This window comes from Mirounga leonina, unplaced genomic scaffold (genome assembly GCF_011800145.1).
Source record: "Mirounga leonina isolate KUSES-001 unplaced genomic scaffold, KU_Mleo_1.0 Mir_54, whole genome shotgun sequence".
Lineage (NCBI taxonomy): Eukaryota > Metazoa > Chordata > Mammalia > Carnivora > Phocidae > Mirounga > Mirounga leonina.
Genome location: NW_023270812.1, coordinates 10,062,655 through 10,084,374, shown reverse-complemented (window position 1 = coordinate 10,084,374; position 21,720 = coordinate 10,062,655). Strand labels below are relative to the sequence as shown.

Here is a 21,720-nt window from a genome sequence, read left to right as displayed (position 1 = left end):
GTCTGCCGCAGGTGCACCTGCCCGCAGGCCCGGCTCAGGAAAAGGATCGCGAAGTGTCACGTTGAACTCAAGAACCCAGGTAATCTCTCAAAAGGAGGCAGAGGAATGAAAATTCCTCATTAAAACAGTAACGCTCTTTCCAAACCCGGTGCTCTGAAACTGTGGACTGAGCAGCGCGGATTCCCCGGGGGCTCCTCCTTGGGATGTGGTGGGGGAAGCTGCTGGGCTGGGCCTCCCGGCCGCCTCCATCACCCTCCGCTGGGGCCCCAGCTGAGACCCCGCCTCTGCCTGCGCTCAGACTCCTGCGTGGCTCCACCTGTTTCCTTAAGAGGCACGGCCTCTGTTCCTTCCTTTTTCAAGGGACCCACCCGGTCCACTTGTCCTTGCTCCCCCTGAAGGTCCTTTTCCTGGCATCCCTGCTCCCATCTCACATAGTGACAGAATTACTGTGTGTTCACTGTTTTTACAGGGACGTGGACACGCGGACAGCCAGTGGAGGACTTTAGGAGTTTTCCCCAGCTTTCTTCCGCCTGCTTGTAACCCTGTAGCTAAGCAAAGGCCAATAGGTTGGAAGAAGCCATTCCCACAACTTACAGGTTGTCCCGTTAAAGACCAGGCCACCTGACACCTGCTTTCCCCTTTTCCTCTTTCTGTTGGCTGGGACAGAAATGTGATGGAGGGAGCTAGCGCAGCTCTCTTGCACCAAGAAGACGGCCTGGAGTTGAGGACAATAGCATCGTACTGATCATCTTGGACTGTCTACCTGGAGTCAAAAGAGAAATCAACCAAGGGATTAGGAAGATACAGCTCTTGCCTCCAGCCATCTTATGGAATCCCCTCAATAAAACATCAGAAAAAGGATTATATTAGCAAATGCAACCAAGGAAAACATAAGAATGCAAGCTGGCAGTCGGCAGCCGAGTCACAGGTGTATGTCTGAATCCTGAAATGTGAAAGCCAGTCATAGCAGATCGTCCTGAGCTGGGCATGCTGCAGCCTCCGGGCTGTGAAATCTCTGATCACAAGACAGCATGCATGTCAGGGTACCTGTAGGGCCACGAGCCGAGTGTAGGCTAGTCATAGCAGTTGGACTTTGGGGGGCAGGACAACCCACTAGTCTAGCAGTAAACGTGGAACATCGTCGCTCTTCCTGGCGTCGTGAGGGAGGATCTGAGGTGCTCCCAGAACTGGGTCACCACAGCAAAGGCCACCTGACCTCAGCAGCAGGAGCGCCCTGCTTAAACACACGGGGGGCAGAATAGGGTCCCACGGCACTGCCGCCGCCACCTGCTACCACAGCTGCCCCCCACGCCGCATGCCCGGAGGAGGTGGGTTTGGGGAAATTTGCACCACACTCTGCTGCGGAGCCCGAGGCTGGGACCCAGGGTAGCAGACTGGCCTCTAGAATCGTGGCTCAGAGCCTTGCTCAGAGGACGTGTTGCCCCGGTGGGTGGGTGTTGGGCCTCAGTTACTGCACAGATTCAGTGGCAGGTGCAGTCTGAGCCCAGACGGCCGCTGTCTTTTCTCACCTTCATTCCGTGGGGATGCGCCTCTGAAAATCTGAGAAGCTGGGGTGGAAATGGACATTTGGAACACCCCTTATTAGAAAGGAGGAAACTACCTGGGAAAGAACTCTCAAGTATTGGAAATGAACTTTAATATGAAAAGTTGCTCCACCTGCAGAAAACATGGTTATGGGCTGGATTGTGTCCCCCAAATTCACATGCTTGTGTCCTGGCCTTCAGTTCCTCAGCCTGGGACTGTATTTGGAGAGGGGGCCTTTACCGAGAGGGAAGACCCAGTGAGGCACAGGCAGAAGGTGGATGTCTGCACACCCGGGAGAGAGGCCACACCTGCCCACACCTGCACACACCTGCACACACCTGCCCACACCTGGACCTCAGACTTCTAGCCTCCAGGACTGCGAGACAGTGAATGTCTATGGTGCAAGCTGCTGGGTCTGGGATATCTTGTTACGGCACCTTCCCAAATAACGCACTGGTATACTCTTAGCATAAACTCCGTAGTCATTTAGACCAGATTCTCTGTGCCTACACCTCCAGAGTCTCTGGAATTTGCACACATTCTCAAAAATCTTAAAGGGATTTGAAAATATTGTACTTTTCTGGCCTCATTTTAAAACTAGCTTATTTGTTCAGAAGCAAATAAGAATGCAGTCTGCAAGGTGATGCTTAAACACCTGTCATGTAGGTTTGTCATTTGCAAGGTGATACAGTGCCTGAATTTTCACCTTCGTTTGAGATTTACAAAGTATAGTAAAATCTCATTTATCTAGAAATAATTGGCCAACTACTTTGTAACAGGAACCAAGAGAAATTGTCTTCTGGTCAGCACAAATAGTTGTGATCATATGTAAACACACACGTGAGTATGTAATAAATGTAAGCATGTGTATACAAGCAATTTACTAATAACAAACTGGCAAGTCCTAAGTCACTGCCCCTAGGGAGACAGCTCTGACCAGAGCAGAGAGCTGGTTCCTCAACCATAGTAGAATGGTATTTGCAAAGGGGAAGAGGACGGTTAACGGCAGACACATGTAAGGTCCAGCCAGAGCCTGTCAGTGGGAGGAGATTTGGGGAACCCAATGAAAAAAAGATACCAGAACTATTAAAGAAGAATCCAGAGCCCCTTAATAAAGGGTCAAAATCCACGCGGTTCTGTGTCTCCAGAGGTCGTCGATGCATTGCTACACCAAACAGTACGGATGTGCCTGTTCTGATGCTCAAGGCAGCAAGAAACGATGATATTGAACAAAATAAAGTTATGTATTGTATTTCGGAAACACTTTTATTCAGTATGAAATTAAATGGGTTATTGCATAAAGAAGTAAGCTTCATTTATCTGAAAATTCAAATTATACAGAAGAGCTGATTTCCAGCTGTGCCACAATAAGCGAGCAGTTTCCGTGCCTGCTTAGAGACACAAACTTATCTCCACAGATTCTCTCGGCGCATCGGCGATCCTACAAGGAGCGTCTGAGTAACAGCCCCTGTGTTTTGAGTGCCGGAGTCCAACGCTCATAAGCTGGAAGGATGCGCAACCTCTGAACACCTCTGTCTCCGAGTCAGAACACGGATTCAGCTTTATTTTGCAAAGCCAAAACTATGTTTGAAACATACAGACTTTGAATCCTAAGCTATCACTTTGAATTTCATATAGAGACGCAGGTCAAGCTTACAAGAACAATAGAAAGTTTCAAGAACAGATTTCTCAGGATTATACATGTCGGTATCTTTGTAATTCACATCAGTACCTTCTAATACATTTTTGTAATGTGGTTTTATTTTTCTACTTGTGTTCATGTGTTTACAAAGCACTCTCAAAGCTTGAGTTCTAGGAACTTTCTAGAAGCTAGAAATTGGATTCCATGATCAACCTCAGACTTTGGGTAAAACCACCTTAAAGTCAGCAGCGGAAGAGAAGGACCCCAGCTCCTTGCCGACCCTCCTTGCCGACCCCTGGGCACAAGGGTCCTCTCTGTGCTGCTTCTGTTTCTGGACGTGGGACAAAAGCTCTTTCTGTGTTGTCTCGGGGAAGCTTCCTTGCATTTTTTAAAAGAAGATAATTTAAACACCTTACGCTCTAAACTGCGCTATAACCCCACGTCCACTCCGATTTGTATAACACATAGTTACTAAGCCCCTCTGTGTGCTGAATGTATGCTGTTCCTATGCGGCTTCATGGAACTCTACCAGATTTGGGGAGAATTACCGACTACAGAGAACGTTTTCTTGGGGAAATAAAGCAAACATACACTTTCCGGATGGCCTGTTGCCACTTGATCTGCCTTATCCGTGGTGACAATCAACACCAGTGCGTATCCAGCCGCTGTCCATCTCCCCACGCCACTTTTCCAGCTTGGATGAAATGTTTCACCTTCTGCCTGAAATGAGCTGTGCGAGGGCTCTTAAGTGATTTTTTTCCATCTTGGTTTTCCAAACCCTGTGCGTTTTGCTGTGATCAGGAGAAACCGTGCTCTAGAGCTGCTTCACGAATATTCCTAAAAACATCCACGCTTGTGCACGGTTGGCTCGGATTCCGCATTCCCCGGGGCCTGCTCTGGGGAACGCCAGCTGTAGGGTACCCTGGGGGCTCAGGGCTGCAAGAGGACAGTGCTCCCGAGGGCACGTCCGCCGTCCCCGAGCCCCCGGGCACCGCCCGCTCCAGGCCAGTCACATGGTGAAGGACGACGCGTTCTCGTTGTCCACGGTCTCGCTGTTCTGCCTGGAGGTGAAGGTTTCCGAGTACAGCCTGGAGCAGGAGAAGCCCGGCGCCTTCTGCCTCCGTCGCACACACCACAGATCCTTCACGATCTTCAGAAAGTAGCTCCTAAACTTCTGCCCAATGAAGGCGTAGAGCACAGGGTTGAGACAGCAGTGCAGGAAGGCCAGGACCTCGGTGATGTTGGTGCTGTAGCCCAGCAGCTTCTGGCCATGGCAGGAGCGGTTCATCCTGCCCAGCTGCACGGCTGTCACCAGGAGCACCATGTTGTGGGGGATCTGGCAAGCCAGAAACACCAGCACCACCGCAATAATCACGCGGATGGCCTTGTGCCGCTTGGAGTTCTGAGCCTGCACTAGGGTTTTGACGATGAACATGTAGCAGAAGATCATAAACACCAGTGGGATGAAGAAGCCGAAGAAGAGCTGAAGCCCCAGCATCAGCAGCTTCCACTTGATGGGGTCGGAGCCCTCGTGGTAGCGGGGCTCGCACACATCGCTGCCCTGCACGCTGTACTTCTGGTTGAACACGAACGTCCAGCTGGAGATGAGCACCGACAGCACCCATACAACCAAGCAGATCATCCTGTGGTGCGCCAGGGTTCTGGACCGCAGCCGGAACGACTTGGTGGCCTGCACAATGGCGATGTAGCGGTCCATGCTGATGCAGGCCAGGAGCAGCATCCCACAGTTGAAGTTGACAGCGTAGATGCCCTTCATCAGCTTGCATACGGCATTGCTGAAAATCCACTCACCCGTGGCGTGGCTAACAGCCCAGAACGGGAGGGTGAGGACGAACAGGATGTCGGCAATGGCCATATTCAAGAGATAAACGTCTGTCATGGACTTGGTTTTCTTATAAAAAGCAAAGGTGGCCACCACCAAAATGTTGCCCAAAAGGCCAAAGACACATATCAGGGAGTAAGCCATGGGCACAAAGAGCCCAGAGAATTTTCTGACCTCTTGCAGGGAACACAGTAAGGTGTCATCATCAAATGAATAATCTGAACTATTACCCAACCCAAAATAGTCCTCACTGAAGCTGAAGACAGTGCTGAGATTCATTGCTTCCTGGAAAGTGAACAAAGGTAGAGTTAGTTGTAGTGCAATCTGCAGGTAGCCACAGCTGACCGAAATTACACTCCTAGCCGAAATAAAATAGATGCTCACCCCACTCATTGTGGTGCTTGTTCTTCGCAGAAATGGCAGGCCTGGTACAGAAGGGGATGGACGTTCAACCCCTCTGGTTCACCAGCAGAGGTAACGGGTGGGGAGTGGATCTAAGGAGGAAAGAAAGCAAATACACTGTGATTGAGACAAGTATTCTGGAGCCAAGAATTATGTTACTAGCATTCCATTTCACTTGGACACAAAGGGTGCACGGAGTGCTATTTTGCAGGAAAATATTCATTTAGAACAACGGTCTGCAGCCTCTTTCTGCAAAAGACCAGACTGTAAGTATTTTAGGTTCTGCAGGTCCTATAGTCTCTGTCCCAACGACTGGAATCTGCCCTGGCAGCTTCAGACCAACAGGAGACAACTTCACACATGAATGGGCTCAGCCAGACTTGGTTGCCATGGCTACAATTTGTCAATCCTTGATCTATGGTATAAAGAAGGAAGATACCAGCAAAACCACAGGTTCTGATCTGCACAGAAATCTTGGTGCAAAATGCATATTTAATGACACTCAACAGGGTTCCACTGAACAAAATCCACAGAACTGTAAGTGTGTCTAGAATACTTATGATTTATAGATAGCTTAGAGTATGATTCAGTTTTTTTCACCCAGCTGGGCATGTGAGAATCTCTTGTAGAATTTTTTAAAGTTTGAGCATGGGAGTCATTCTCGAGATATGCTGAATAAGGTTCTCTGGCTTGAAAGGCGGTAGGAACGTATATATATATATTTCCTACAAGACACAGATATTGTCAGTGTGCACTAGAGTTAACAAGCACCAACCTGCTGGGGCAGACACATCATAATCGTCGGAAACCAGGCTGGGGGAAGAAAGGTCAAGGTTAGTGTGGTTCAGGATGGCTCGGTGGACAGGCCCCCTCGGTCCTTGGAGACCGGGCGTGGGGCAGGCAAAGGGATGGCAGAGAAGGCGAGCAGGTGGAAAGGAATAGCGAGTACTGAGCTGTGCAGCAGCAATGTGGCCGACCCCTCTGGTTCAAGGTGACTGTTACCAACCAAGCTCTACGGAGCAGGTGATGTGCTGGGAATGCCCAGGGGATGATGAATGGGGCCAGCTCAAGAAGTTCATCAGTCCTCACCTACACGGTCAATATTGATGCCCGACATTTTGGGGAGGAAGTCAGTATTACACAAAGCTCACCCTGAGGATTTTCTGAACATACTTCTCATATCACTTGATTCTCAATTGTGTTGATTACACAGTCACAGATCAGGTGGCCCCAACCCCATTTCCTCCCTAATGCCTGGAGCCATCACTTGGAGAGCGAGTCTTTGCTGCCTCTCAGCAATTGCTCTGGACATGACACTGGGGGCGGGAGCGGGGGTCACCTGTGCGCTTCTGCAGTGACCTGCAGCTGTGCATTCTCACTGAGGGCTTTAGGGCGTGCAGAAAAGCCACAACACAAAGCCTTGATGTTGCAAAAGCATATGAGGAGATAAAAATATCAAGCCGATTATCAAATGAAACATGTCAATCAAACAGGACTACAAGATTTACGGTTCTAGCCATGATGGATTCACAGAAACCAAATGTACTCTTCTGCATTAAACAACCAGAAAAACCTGTAAAATATGTTAACAGTTTTCAGACATTGGGCAACAGATGTCACAAGAGTAAAGTCCCTGACCAGAAGAGAACAGGTGAAGTGAGCTATGACCTGAGCTCTGGGAAGCCCCCAGCTTCCAAGGAAGCAGTTTCCAACTGCAGAGCATGCGGACAACCTGAACAGGGAATGGGGACCTCACTGAGGACACAGGGATCAGGGTTCTGGAAGGTCAGGGCAAGACGAGGTATGGGAGAGGAGGGAGCTACACACAGAGAAAGGAGAACTGCAGAGAGGCGTCCTTGAGAGGAAGCAATGCAAGAACATTTCGAGAAAGGAGAGGCAGAGAAATCCTCAGATCCCTTGCGGGCTAAAATAATTCTTTCCCACAGAAGGCGTAGCAGCACCTTCTAAGTCATAGGGCATGGGACAGCATCCTCAGAACAATACCGTTTGAGGAGTAATGCACCTAAAATAATCCTACTTTAAACACTACTCTGGACCTGCCACAACAAAGTTTGAAAGACAGTCTCAGATGACCCATCTGATTCCAATAACATAACTACATCCCAGAACAAAGCCCCAAATTGTTTAAAGGCACGCAACGAATTCTAGCCTTCAGCCATGTAAAATTCATGTCAGGCATCCAAACAAAAATGTCTAGACCATTGGAGGCTGAATGTTTGTATCTCCCCAAAATTCATATGCTGAAGCCTAATCTCCAAGGCGGTGGCATTTAGAGGTGGTGCCTCCTCTCATGAATGGGATTAGTGTTCTCATAAGAAGAGACACAGAGAGAGCTTGCTTCCTCTCTGCTCCACGCCTCCTGAGGACAAGAAGACTGAACCAGGGGGTCCTCACCAGACACTGGGTCTGCTGGCACCTGGACCTTGGACTTCCCAGCCTCCAGAACTGTGAGAAATAAATGTGTCCTGTTCAAGCTACCCTGTCTGTGGAAATCTGTTACAGCCTCTCACATTGACCATGACACAGACTTTTGAAGAAACAGGAAAATATGGCCCATAATGACATGAAGAAACAAGAATGACAGAGACAACTGAAAAACCTGCCCTGGTAATTACTATCAGTATGCTCCGGATACTCAAGAAAGTAGAGGTAAGCACCCATATGATGAAGAAAATGACAAAAAATATATAAAAGACCTAAATAAATGTTCTATAGATGAAATACAGAACACATAAAATGAAAAATACACTGATGAGGGTTAACATACACAAATCAATTGTGATTCTATGACCTAGCAATATCTGGAATATTTGGCAATTGAGACTGGAAAAAAAATTATAATAGCATCAAAAAACATGAAATAAAATACTTATGACTTCATCTTAAAAATCAATACAAGATTTCCATGTTGAAAACTATAAGACATTGCTGAAAGAAATTAAGATCTAAGTTAAAGGAGAAGTGTATCAGGTTCCAGATTAAACAATCCAATATTAAGATGTTGGTTCTCTCCAAACTGATCTACAGATACCACATAATCCAAATCAAAATGGTGGCAGGGTTTTGGAAGAAACTGACAGCCTGATCCTGAAATTTATATAGAAATCCAAGGGATTTAGAAGAGCCAGAACCATTTTGAAAAGAGGACAGAATTGTAAGAGTCATACTACCCGATTTCAAGACATACTATGAAGACATAGGAATCATGACAACATGGTATTGGTAAAGGGATAGATACAGAAATCAATGGACCAGAATAGAGTCCAGAAATAGACCCATACATCAATAGCCAACTGATTCTTAACAAGGGTGCTAAGGTAATTAAAGAGGGAAATAACAGTCTTTTCAATAAATGGTACTAGGACAACTTCATGCATAAGAGTTTGATCGTTTCTTTACCTCATGCTACAAACAAAAAAATAACTCAAAACGAATTATAGATCTAAATGTGAGAACCAAAACCATAAAACATCTGAGGACAACAGAAGAGAAAATCTTTGTGCCCTTGGGAATGGTAGAGATTCCTTATCTAAGTTGCAAAAGGCATGAACTGTAAAAAAATAAAAAAATAAAAAATAAATAAATAATTGATAAATTGTAACTGATCAGAATTTAAGGGGCTCCTGGGTGGCTCAATCGGTGAAGCGTCTGCTTCAGCTCAGGTCCCGATCTCAGGGTCCTGGGATCAAGCCCCATGTTGGGCTCCCTGCTCAGCAAGGAGTCTGCTTCTCCCTCTGCCCCTCCCCACTGCTTGTGCTCATGCTCTCTCTATCTCTCTCTGACAAATAAAATCTTTTTAAAAAATTTGTACTTGATCAGAATTTAGAACTTCTGCTTTTTGAAAGACACTTCAGAAAAGTAAAAACAGGGGCGCCTGGGTGGCTCAGTTGGTTAAGCGGCTGCCTTCGGCTCAGGTCATGATCCCGGGGTCCTGGGGTCGAGCCCCGCATCGGGATCCCTGCTCGGCGGAGAGCCTGCTTCTCCTCCCTCTCCTTCTATCTGCCGCTCTGCCTACTTGTGCTCTCTCTCTATCTCTGTTAAATAAATAAATAAAAATCTTTAAAAAAAAAAGAAAAGTAAAGTAAAAACAGACCATGGAATGAGAAAAAATTTTTGTAAACTTGTATCTGATCATGAATTGTATCCAGAATATACAAAGAACTCTTACAATTCAACATCAAGAAGACACAACTTGATAAGAAACAGGCAAAAAATGTGAAGTGAGTTCACCAAAGGAAATACATGGGTGGCAATTATGCACAGAAAACTTTTTCAATGGATTAGTCATTAGAGAAATGCAAATTAAAAGTGCAATGAGATACCGTTTGTCACCCACTCGATTGTTGAAAGTCAGAGGTGGACAAGACAGGAGGCGCGGATGGAGACATGGGAGCTGGCCAGCGCTCGGCCCCAGCGGTGGGAATGTGAAGTCACACGGCCACTTTGAGAAGACCATGGGGCGATGTAATGTAATGTTAAACATGCACTTACCATGTGAACCAGCAACTGACTCTTACGTATTTAGCCGAGAGAAGTGAAAATGAAAGACTAGTACGTGAATGTTCACGGCAGGTTTATATGTAACAGTTCTGGATGGGAAAGAACCGAAGCTTCCATCAGCAGGTGAACAGACAAGTAAGTCGTACCATCTCCATATCACAGAACACTGCCCACCAACCAAAAGGAACAAAGTCCTGATGTCCGCTCCATGGGGGGGAATTGCAAAGGCATTTTGCCGGGTAAAGAATCCAGACATCTAGGACCAAGCATGGCATTATTCCATTTACGCGAACTTCTAGAAAAGGCAAAACAGGAGTGACGGAAATCAAGTCCGTGATTGTCATAGGTCAGGGATGAGAAGACATTGGCTGAAGGGGGCACAGAGACCTCTCCGGGGTGATGGAAATGTTCCCTATCAGGATTGTGTTGTTGATGTGCATTTGTCAACACCCATTGACTCAGATACTTCCAGTTGGTGACATTCACTGTATGTAAATTATACCGAGAGAGCGAATAAAATAACTGCACACAGGTCCATACAAACGTGCTGGTTAAGACAATAGGTGCCGTAGGTCAGAGTCCTCCCCAAGGACGGAGGGGTGTGTGCAGGTTCATGAGCAAGGCAGGACTTGAGGCAGCCCCTGAAGGAGGGAAAGCACAGACTGGGGGTCGTGGGGGACAGGTGAAGGGAAGAGGGGCAGACACAGCCGGGGGCCACAGGGCTGCTGGAGGGACTGAGGGGACGGACCGCATGGCAAGCTGAGGGGGCCGTATGGGCTCCCAGTGAGGTGGGGTCGGTGGGGTGGAGCACGACGACATTCGGGTCACACGGAGGCTCGTGGCTAATGAGGGAGCGGGCAGCAGAGCAGCTGTGAAAAGGGGACGTACCCGTGCGCTGTGGACACGGTGCCCAGCTGGAACCCCAGCTGGAACCCCAGCTGGAACCCTGCTTCAGAGAAATGGTTTCTTTAACCACACCATGACCTATAATGTCTTCTGAATTCAAATTCAATTCCGTTCAACAAAGGCTTATGAGCTCTCTGTTGAGGATGATGCTGGGGATACGAGGATGAGTCACAGGTCAGCTCCAGCTCCAAGCAGCCGTCGGGTAAACGGACGCAACCCTCACAGCAATCCTGCAAGGCCGAGAAAAACAAGTAGCCGGCTCTCGGCGAAGAGAAGGCCAGCGTCCAGAGGGCCTCCCTAGAGGGCGTCCACCCGAGGAGCTGGGTGGGAGGCCCCGCTGGGGACGGGGTGCTCAGGCCAGGCTGGGGGGCATGGGGTGTGTGCACCTGCTTCGTATGAACAATCTACAAATCTGGACAGCGGTGAATTCAGTGCTGTTGTGGTTAAGAATCAGTGTTCTCAATAAAAACACCTGTCATGTTTCCGTGGATGCCAGCCACTCAGCGTGATTGGAAGTGATTCAGCCTGCCCAGACCACCATCGTCACCACAAAAATCATGCGAATTATGTTGAGGAAATCGTATTGGTGACAGATTGGCATCTGGGCCACCACAACCCATAAGCAAGCCTATACATATTTGTGCAAGTAAATTACCTCAGATCTTGGGCAGCAAGTGTCACCTCTTTGGAGAAACGAGTTCTGGACTTCTTTGTTCCAAACATTGAGATGGTAAAGTCACGAAGACATTTTTGAAGACCTTTTCACTGAACGGGGGGGCGGGGGAGGGGGTGTACTGTCTTATCCACCGGGGTGGGGACATGTCCGTTCTTCGCTGAGCTGACAAACTCACAGTCGTGAAGTTTCTGGACACAGAAGGCTTGCCCCACCTTGTTTTTAAAGCTCATTTCTCTCTCTCTCTCTCTCTCTCTCTCTCTCTCTCTAGCATATCCTTGTTATCACCACCATTCTTGCCAGGTCTTATTTTGAAGATCACATCTAAAGGCACCGGGCTCAACCAATTCTTAAAATGTAATTTGCTTATCTTTGAAATTCGAGTATTTCCTAAGTCACTGTCTCTCCCACAGCTGGGAATACGAACACTTCCCCAGAACCAGTTGGTATGAAGAGAATCTGTGGGACGAACTGTTCTGAATTGTCCTTGGGAGGAAGTTTCAAGGCTTCTGAGGGGAAATCATGATGACGTGATTAGAAACACTACTCTGTTCAACCTGGTTTTGCAGTGAGGAGCCTTCTTGCCTGGTACTCGGCTGCTTTGAGTAAAGAGCCAACTGTTGCTGGCTTAGGCACCCACTATCACCACCTGCCTGAGCCTCGGCCCCCTCGGGCCCCTGGGGTCTCACGTCTGGCCCACTGTGGCATGGCACTGAGTGAGACGCGGGGACCAGGAGGCCCAGATCCGGTGGCTGAGGCCCGTGGAGTCCCACCGGAGAACAGACTGTGTCTGCAGAGACAGAGAAGGTCAGCGCCTTGGTGCAGATGCCAGGCAGGACGCTGACGTGTGTTAGGAAGGGCTCCGGGGCAGCCCGGCATGGAAGCCCCAAGCGCTCAGTCGGGTGGGCCCACACTCCAAGCCTGCTTGTCGTGGTCACCAGCCTGCAGAGCAGGGAGGCATGGTAGACACTGCAAATCTGTAATTAAATCTGAAATCTGTAAGTCCTCAAGACATGGAAGTATGATCTAGGTGGTGGTTTATGAGCTGGGTGCCTGCCCAGTAGAAGACCCTTACTGGCACCATGCTGGGCTCTGTCCTCAGCCCTGTGCTACCCGCTATTTCTATGAATGTGAGGGCCAAAAATAGAGGAGGCAAGCTCATCAGGTCTGAAGATGACAAGACGCCTAAAACTAGAATTATTATATTGGATGACAGAATCAATGTGAAAAAACTCTGGACAGACTCAAACAATGGGTCAAATGTCATAGGGTAAAATTCAGTGGGGAAAATAGGGGGTTCTGTGCTTGGATTTGAAGAATCAGTTACACAGATAGAAAATGAAAGCTTAGCAGCAGGATCAAAGGTAAGAGTTTTATCTGATGGTAATTTCACTGAGAGATGATTGAATCTGTATGACAGGTACAGCATCTGCTAGCCAAGCGTCTAACGGAAGGTGACCTTCATCTACGTCATATTTTCCCTCTTCGATCACATACTGCTTGCACACTTCCTAACAGACACACTGGTCTGATAGATAGGGTCAGTGTGTGCGGCTAGCAGAAGCAGGGCCCCAGAGATCCCCATGCCCTAGTCCCCAGAACCTGGGGAAACGTGCCTTTCCATGCCAAAAAGGACGAAGCGTTTGAACCCTGAGATGGGGAGATGACCCTGGATTATCCAGGTGGGTCCCATGTCGCTTCTTGAGTCCTTAAAAGTGGGGATCTTTCCCAGCCGAGATGGAAGAGGGAAGAGAAGAGATTCAAAGCATAGGAGGACTCAGTCCATCGTTGCTTTGAAGACCAAGCAGGTGGGTAGCCTTTGCGAGCTGGGACCGGCCCCCCTGACAGCCAACATGAAGAATGGGGATGTCAGTCCTACGGCCACAAAGAGCTGAATTCTGGCCACAGTTTGATTGAGCAAGGAAACGGAACCTTTTTTGAGAACCTCGGAGAGGAACGCAACCCTGCCATCAGCTCCATTCTAGCCTGGTCAGACCTGCCCTGGACCCTGACCTACAGAGCTGTAAGGTACTCGGTCTGTGTGGCTGAAGCTGCTGACTTTGTTATGACAGCAAGAGAAAACTAAAAACAGTGCTCGCTAAATGCATCCTGTTAAAATTCATTTGTTTTTTAGGTCAAATCAGTAAAACTCTAAGGTTTAGAATGAGGTGGGTAATAGGTCCAGTGACTCCGCTCCCGTCAGACTCCACGGTAATTCTGATTGCGCTACCGGAAACCTGAGCAGCCCAACGGCCAGGCCAACGAGAAGCAACCAGTCACCACGCCTGTGAGCGCCAGTCACCTAGCCTAAAAACAATGACGGGTCAGGTAGGAATGAAGTCATCCACTAACCTGCAAGGTTGTCGTGTGAAAGAGGGTCTAGCCTTACACTCCCACTAGCAGAGGTTACACAGACAGACTGTGACCTAGCATCGGAAGAACGGTTGGACCGTTTTGCAAGAATGGCATGATTCCCCTCAGGAGATGCTCCTCTGTCAAGCACAGGTGGGTGAGTCTTTACCGAAAATGAGGTGGCTGGGAGGTGGATTGGACCCACTGAATCAGAATTTCTGGAGATACAGCCCTTTGGAAAGGCAGGCTTACCAGTAGGCTGCACCTCCTGCCTTTCAGCTGGGGCTCCAGCGACCGTGAACCTGGACCAGCCCTCCTTGGAAATACGCTAATGGCCTTTGCCAAGGGACAGAAACCTGGGTGTCCCTATCTAAACATCTGAACGTGCTTTTAAGCAGACTATGCCTGTATACCCACATTCCTGACTGCATATAAACGGGATTTTATGAATTAGGGGCACTGTCCACGGGAGGACGGGAATTAGGCACCCAGGGATCTCCTATTTGCATGATGAGTGGGTATAAACTGGGGACCTTTGTGACAGTGTTTTCACACACACACTCCAGAACACTGCATGTTGATTTGTTACTGAAACCCGTTTCCAGTGAGCTACGTCTAAAGGTCTGGGGCTCCTCCAGGAACGCGCCTGGTGCTTCCCTGGGGAAAATTTGATGTCGGAAGAGAGCTGTAGGTCCTGTGGATGTCTGCCTTGACTGCTCAGCTCTTGGGTCCCACACACTGTCCACATTACTCTCCCCCATATTCATGTGTGGGAACGGCTGCTCCCGAGGGAATCCCAGCTTCAAGGGACCAGATCACTGGGATAGACCAGCGTTTGAAAGTGGTTTCCAGGAAGGCTCTGGGTGGGAAGAAGGGAGGGAGGTTGCGGGGGAGATGGCTCTGTGGTTAATAAGTTTGGGAAATGCCACTAACTCCATCCTCCTCTTGGATACTGACACAGCAGTTTCTTATCAATGGCTCTTCAGAGCCCTGCTTGCTTGAGCAATGACACCTTCCCAGACCCACTCACCCTCAGAATTAGACGCTCGAAGTAACCCCTGAGTGACTCCCTTCTCATAGCGAGCATGCTCAGAACTGAACTTTCATTGAAAGATACGCCTTCGTGGGCTCCCCTTCCTGTTTTAGAGGCATGTAACGCTAAGTTAAATCTCATGAGACTCTTGCATTTAAAGTTTGAAGTCATATGAATATATCATGCTTCTAAATGAAAAGCAAGTGTGCTCAACCCCAAGATTACATGCATGCACGTGGTCAATGATCATTTAGTCCCTGCTTTTCGGTCTTAACATTTCAAAGACTTTGTTACTGCCCATAAAAAGAGAGTGTTACTTTAAGAAAAATTCAATGTTACGTAATTAGAGTAACATTTTAAAAATAGCGTTTAAAATGTTAACTTACATTTTTATTGCAATAAGAGAGTGTGACTTCCTGTACAATTTTTGTTAGATACCACATGCAAAAGAGTCTCAGAAACTAACAGCTAATTCATTAAGTCATTCAAAAACGAAATGAACAGGAGCGCCTGAGGGGCTCAGTCAGTTGGGCGTCCAACTCTTGGTTTTGGCTCAGGTCACGATCTCAGGGTCATGGTATCAAGCCCCACGTCAAGCTCCACACTCAGCACAGGGTCTGCTTGAGATTCTCCCTCTCTCTCTCACCCTCCTCCTCCCCCCACTGTCTCTCTCTCTCAAATAATTAAATAAATCTTTAAAAAAGGAAAGAACGTCTGATACTACATGCCCTAAAAACCCGAGCCAGCGCAGGAAGCCAAGGAAAGGGCACCAGCGCACCCGCTACAGTTGAGGGGAAGCGGGCACCGCTCCACTCCGCCTCTAGGCCAGCGTGCCCCCTGCGGGCAGAGGACCCTGCCGCGCCTCTGTTCCCCGAACTCCGAGAGCTTTGGGAGTTCCTCAGTCACCTGACCAGGGGCAGGTAGGAAACATTTCAAGTTCTTAGCAGCAAGGGTCCCAGCTGGGGCCAGCTAACTGACACACACTCAGGCTGGTCACTCTCTGTCGGGACCAGGAGTGGGTGGCGGCAGGCAGAGGGGCTGCAAACGGGAAGTAGGAGCCCCTAGAGAAGAGACGAGGTCTGGAAAAGCAGAAGGGGCAGCCAACACACCCGCTTCCACTGCTTGTCCTTTGGCCAAGGGCAGACTCTACCCAAGAAAACTAAGTGTGGGGAAAACATTAATAAGACATCAAAATATTATCAGCAAGGAAAACTGCTAAAATTTTAACTTAGTTTATAACAAGTTTAACAGTTAAAAATTAAATGAAAGCAGATTTTAAATCTGTACTTACTTGCATAAATGGCGATGGCCCACAAGATACAGAACAAGAACTAAAGAAGAGTGTGTACGTGTGTGTGCATAAGACTATGAGTGTAAGTAGCCTATGTGTGTATACGCGTGCATGTGTGTGAGAGCACTGTGAGCGTGTGCTATAAATTAAGTTATAATTGCATACTGGACATGGGGATCACTGCTTTACGTCTATTATCTCTTTTAACAAAAACCCTTGAAGGTAGACACCATACCCATTTTTCAGATGGAAGGCTAGAGGACTGTTCACTCTTAACATTCTAATTCACTTTGTCTCCACAGGGTCTTCCTGAAGGACTAAATTCTCACAAGATCTTAGATAATACATACATTTTCAAAGCTTTTAATTGATACCAGAATCTCTTATACTGCAACTACAGGTATTCAATAAATGTATGTTTTCTCAGTTCATTTGAATCATGGGCACACAGTGTTTTATCCTTTTTTAGATAAACATCAGCCAAGCTGAAACTCTAGGCTGGCTTCCTTCTGCTTTCGAATAAGAGCGGTTAAGAGAGAAGCCAGAAGGTTTTTTCCAGTGATTTGTATATAGGTTTGTAATTTTTTTTCTTTTGGTTTTTTCGCTTCTTTGGAAGCTCACTTTTTTATTTTCTTTTTTGTTTGCAGAAACCATACTTTTAATCATTGCACGAATAGATTTAATGCAGACCTTGCATTTATCTCTTTACAGTGCTGATCTCCACAACCTGTTTCAGCTACTGCACTGGCTTCAGGGGGAATCTATGGCAGACTCTCTCAAAGATCATTATGCATTATTCCGTGGTCATGAGACACTGACTTCTTAATCACTATGGCATTTACAGACATTATCAGAGCTTTTTCTGTACTGCCCCGAGTCTCATAAAAATTTCCACCCCATCAATTTCTCTTAAACAACACCTTACAAGCTCCTTCCCACTCAATCCCCAGCTACTCAAAATGCCCACTCACTATCTTCCATTGCACAGATCACATTTTGCATTGGTTTCAAAACATTTCTTAGCTTAGTTTTTAGCTCTTCAAACTTTTTCTGTTAAATAAATGACTGCATTTCACTGAAGACCGCTGCCCTGCAGGTATTTAACTACAGGAAGAAGCAATGCCCAAACCATCCCCCACGCTCTAGGGCAAGGCAATTAGGATAAAATCGCTCACTGCACCCTTGGAGGAAGAGCGAGATTTTTGAAAGCACGATCCTGTTCCTAAAGCCAGAAAGACAATGTCTTTGCAAAAGCAAGACTGTTTGATCAAGTGCAACACACTCACCAGGCCAGTGTTCTGGAATTCCTGATGCCCCTCAGGCGAGGTATCAAAGAAATGAAGACAGTTTGAAAGAAGCGAGGGGCTTGGCCGTGCTCACCTTAGAAACGCCGTGACCCGACGGGAATTGTCCTGTTACACCCCTCCTGGTGATGCTTCACGTCACCGCTGTGATTCTCTTGACAAGGTGCAATTTCTAATAGCCATTAAGAGAAAAGCAGTGAGAGACCAGAATTGGCCAAAAGCAAATTGCTGAACTACCACTTCCTACTTAAAAGTAACGCCTATTTGCCCAAATGCAGAAGGTTAACCATGTATATCCTGTGGGGTATAAAATAATCATATGACTCCCTGGAAGCGAGTCACGCCTGAGGAGGAGCTGAGGAGAGGCTGAGGACCTGGGTGGCGGTGCTCCTCACAGTGACTTCGAGCTTCTCCTCTTGCGGTAACGGTGTGTGCTCAGACCTTCTCACTCCTTTGCCTAATTATTTCCCGTGAGCAAGGAAGGACACTTTGCAAACTGCCTGGGAAGGCGTAGACGTGTTTGGGAACGGGTACATGAGACTGTGGTTAGGGCAGCCCCTGGATCCCCTGTGCCTGGATTTCCCCCAAAATCTGTGCACCCGCAGGTAGGCTCCTGACCCTGCGGGGACTCCACAGTTCCTTCTTCTGTCAGATTAACAGCCGAGTGGCTCTAGCCTCAGCGTGTCCTGAGAAATATGGCGTGGGTCCCTGGGAAGCAGGGAGAACAGCGCTCACGCAGAGCAGGCTCTCAACGAATATGAGCTATTGTTGTGTGATTTGGGCCATAAATACAAGTCCCTAAAAGCTGGGCACGTGATCTTTATGAGATGGCAGGTAACAGATCTGAGTGCCCTGCCGTTAGAGGTAGCAACTGATGATTCGCTTGGGGAAATCATTTTTGGGTGCGAGTGATTTAAAAAATGCAAAAAAAAATGCAAAAAAAAAAAAAAAAGGAAAGGAAAGGAAAAAGGAGAAAGTTCTGGAATCATAAAGGTGTCGGTCATCATAGAGTGTGCTGCTATGAATCGAGTCTCAGGAAATACCAAATGTTTTACAGCAAAGGGACCCAGAGATCAATGCAAGCCAGGGCCGGACCAGCTGGGGCTGCCAGGCCCGCAGAGCCGAACGTCTCTGCTTCCTCCCTGAGCTCACTGGGGGCCCACAACTGCTCGGGGCTCACCCTGCGTGTCAGGCTTGGACGCTAGTCTGCCTTCACGCCTTCCCATAGACCCCTGAACCCTGCTTGTCCCTGACCCCGAGCGAGCATGTCCCCTTGTCAGCTTCTCTTGGGAACTGGCCGACCACAGTAGGTCATTTTTCCTGGCAGAACAGGTTTTTCCCTTTGTCCAGCTGTCCCCCACTCCCCAACAGTCTGCTTCCCCTGACCCTGTAGAAGAAAAGCCTTCTTCTGTTTGATTCTGAGCCACTCACAGACCTTATGGTCACAGGGAGCCCCAATGCCATTGTCCCTACATGACAGGAGTCCTTTTGAATAAAAATCTCTCCATACTAAGTCCCGAGGTGTTGCTCTTTGACAGAGCTTAAGATGTCCATCGATGTAGGGTGCCCTATCCCCTCTTCTGTGTGAGAGGAACCCCTCCGTGTGACTTCCTTCTTCATCCCTTCCCTGAGGCAGACTGATGGTTGTTGGAGACAAAAGGGAGCACCTTGCTCTTCTTCCTTCCTTTAACTCATCATCTTCCCCCTCTTCCCCACCTCCCCCAACCTCTGAGGTTCTGCTTCTTGCTGTGGGTGGAAGCTGCTGGAAGACTTGCCTACTAGGGGCCTCAAACCCCTCACAGAGGAAGACACAGGCCCCCTGGGGAATTGGGGAATGCATGCATCCTGCACTCTCTACCCAGTCCCACTAACATCCCCTTTGATGGCCTTGTTTGGCAGGCAGGTGGAGAAGTAAGCCCTTTCATAGAAATTACAGCCCTGGACTTGGTCTGCCTAAAAAAGAAAAGAAAAGAAAAGAAAAACAGATCTGATCTTGCTAAGAAACTGCCCCCCAAAAACAGAAACTAGGAAAGTGGCATGTTGCGGAAAAGGACATCATGCAGCCACATGGAGAAACCCGTGGAGTAGGGGCTCAGTCACAGCTCCTTACCTGGACAACCCTGAGACCTGTGACAGGATGCGGGCCCCGTTTCAGAAGTAGAGCTCAGGGAGGTAGAAGGTGGGAGAACCTCCGTAGGCCTGACCTCCTCCTTGGCGCTCCTCTTCTGCCCCCAAGGAGAGATGGATCAACGGAGCATTAGATGTGGCCGCCGAGCAGCCTTCCCGTTCAACTGTTCCATCTCTGAGGTCGCTACTCCGGGACGCACTGCCTGCCCAGTGTTCACTGTGATCTTTACCGCAGTATTCCCTCTGTGTTTCAAAGCAAATCCAAATTATAGGTCATCCTTAGGAAGCTCAGACCCATTTTGTCTTCTCTCTAGAAACCGGCCTATATCAAAAAGCCCGTGAGATCTCACCCTTAGGAGATCTTCCTCAAATTTAGAATTGTGCTGCTCATTTGCATAGACATTGTGAGCTATGTAAAAAGCAAGAAATACAGTATGCAGTTATGCATTTTATATAAACAATTTTACAGTCTGAAAGTTTACAGCACATGGCAAAGTTCATTCAGAATGAAGTCCAATTGCAGCTGGTAAATGAATGCCCTGTCTATAAGGAATCGCTTCAGACCATGGGGAGTCTGTTTGCTTTAGTGTGAGGGGGTTATGTGCAGGTCTGAGCTTACCAGCGACTATTTGTTCTAACTGCTGGGTTTCACCACTGGGGCATCTTTCGGCTGCAGGACCCTCTAAAATGCAGCAAGAAATGAGAATCTGGCCATGAAGACCCAGCAGAGAATCCACACTGGCTCTCTTAAGAAGGAAAAAGTTAGAAGGAAAAGCAGGTACTTGGGAAATGTGTATAATTATGAATAAACAAATTTCTTAAATTATAAACATAAGATCATAAAAATGTCAATGATTTCAAGCAACAATTTTGTAAAGAAAGCTTTTCAGTCAAATTGACTTCCTCACGGTCGTCTTGAGTGTTTCCTTAAAGGAAGGCAGAGGACTCAACATGCTTTTGACTTTGTGGGTACTTTCAAAAGATGATTCATACACAGATGATCAGTGTCTGCGGAGGAACACGTGGCTGCACATCGATGCGCCTTCAACAGTCTGGTAGGCCCTTGGCCCTTACTGTTGTAACAATTCCCACCAGCCACTGTGCAGGTGCATAACCTAGTCATGTGCAATGTTTCTGAGAAAGATGCCGGAGTCTCGTTCCAGCGGCCAGTGTGCTGGAATGGCGGAGACCTAGCCGACCTTGGTGCTCTGTGTACCTCTTGCGATAGTGACAGATAAGAAATGGCCACTTTCCATTCCTCTACTCCCAATACAATGTGCTGCTCACATGTCAAGAGTAAAACCTAATTTCCACCCTCTTGAATCTAGATTGGACCTGGCGACTTGCTTGACCAATAGGATAGAGTAGAAGTAGTAATCTGGGATTTCTAAGGCTAAGTCACAGAAATGCAGCTCCCTACTGGGCCTCCTGGGATGCATGCTTCCTTTTGGAACCCAGCGGAAACCATGCAAGGAGAGGCCGGATGTAGACAGTCTGCTGGGATCCTTGACACCAGCCAGCCTGGTGGGACACCAACCTGCCCACTAGAGCCTTTGGATGACTCGGGTATGAGCTTCCCTCTGACTGAAACTGCTCAAGAACCACTCAGCTGAGCCAAATCAACCCCCAGAGCCACAAGAGATATAATAATAATAATAATAATAATAATAATAAATCTTTTTTTTTAAGATTTTATTTATTTATTTGACAGAGAGAGACAGCGAGAGAGGGAACACAAGCAGGGGGAGTGGGAGAGGGAGAAGCAGGCTTCCTGCTGAGTGGGGAACCCAATGCAGGGCTCGATCCCAGGACCCTGGGATCATGACCAGAGCCAAAGGCAGACACTTAACCGACTGAGCCACCCAGGTGCCCCAATAAATCATTGTTTTGAGCCACAACTGCAGGTGGTTTGCCAGCTACATAGATAACTGGAATGGTTCTCTACTTTTCATCATGCACACTAGACCTCCTCTGAAATCATAAAGATGTATGAAAAATGTTTAAGAATCAAAACAAAACATACTTTTTTTAAGGAAGGAAGGAAGAGAGAAAGAGAAAGAGAGAAAAGAAAGAAAGAAGAA

The 21,720-nt window shown here is 47.8% G+C and overlaps 1 protein-coding gene across 1 annotated transcript; it reads right to left on the bottom strand.

Moving 5' to 3' along the window:
- Positions 1 to 3,638: 3,638 nt before the first annotated feature.
- CCR6 (C-C motif chemokine receptor 6) lies at positions 3,639 to 19,904 on the bottom strand. Its single transcript, XM_034991924.1, has 4 exons — positions 19,623 to 19,904; positions 17,589 to 17,684; positions 5,415 to 5,524; positions 3,639 to 5,315 (listed from the first exon to the last, which is right to left on the bottom strand). Exons 3-4 carry the CDS (start codon positions 5,421 to 5,423, stop codon positions 4,197 to 4,199), a joined length of 1,128 nt encoding a protein of 375 aa, XP_034847815.1. The 5' UTR covers positions 5,424 to 5,524; positions 17,589 to 17,684; positions 19,623 to 19,904; the 3' UTR covers positions 3,639 to 4,196.
- Positions 19,905 to 21,720: the final 1,816 nt, after the last annotated feature.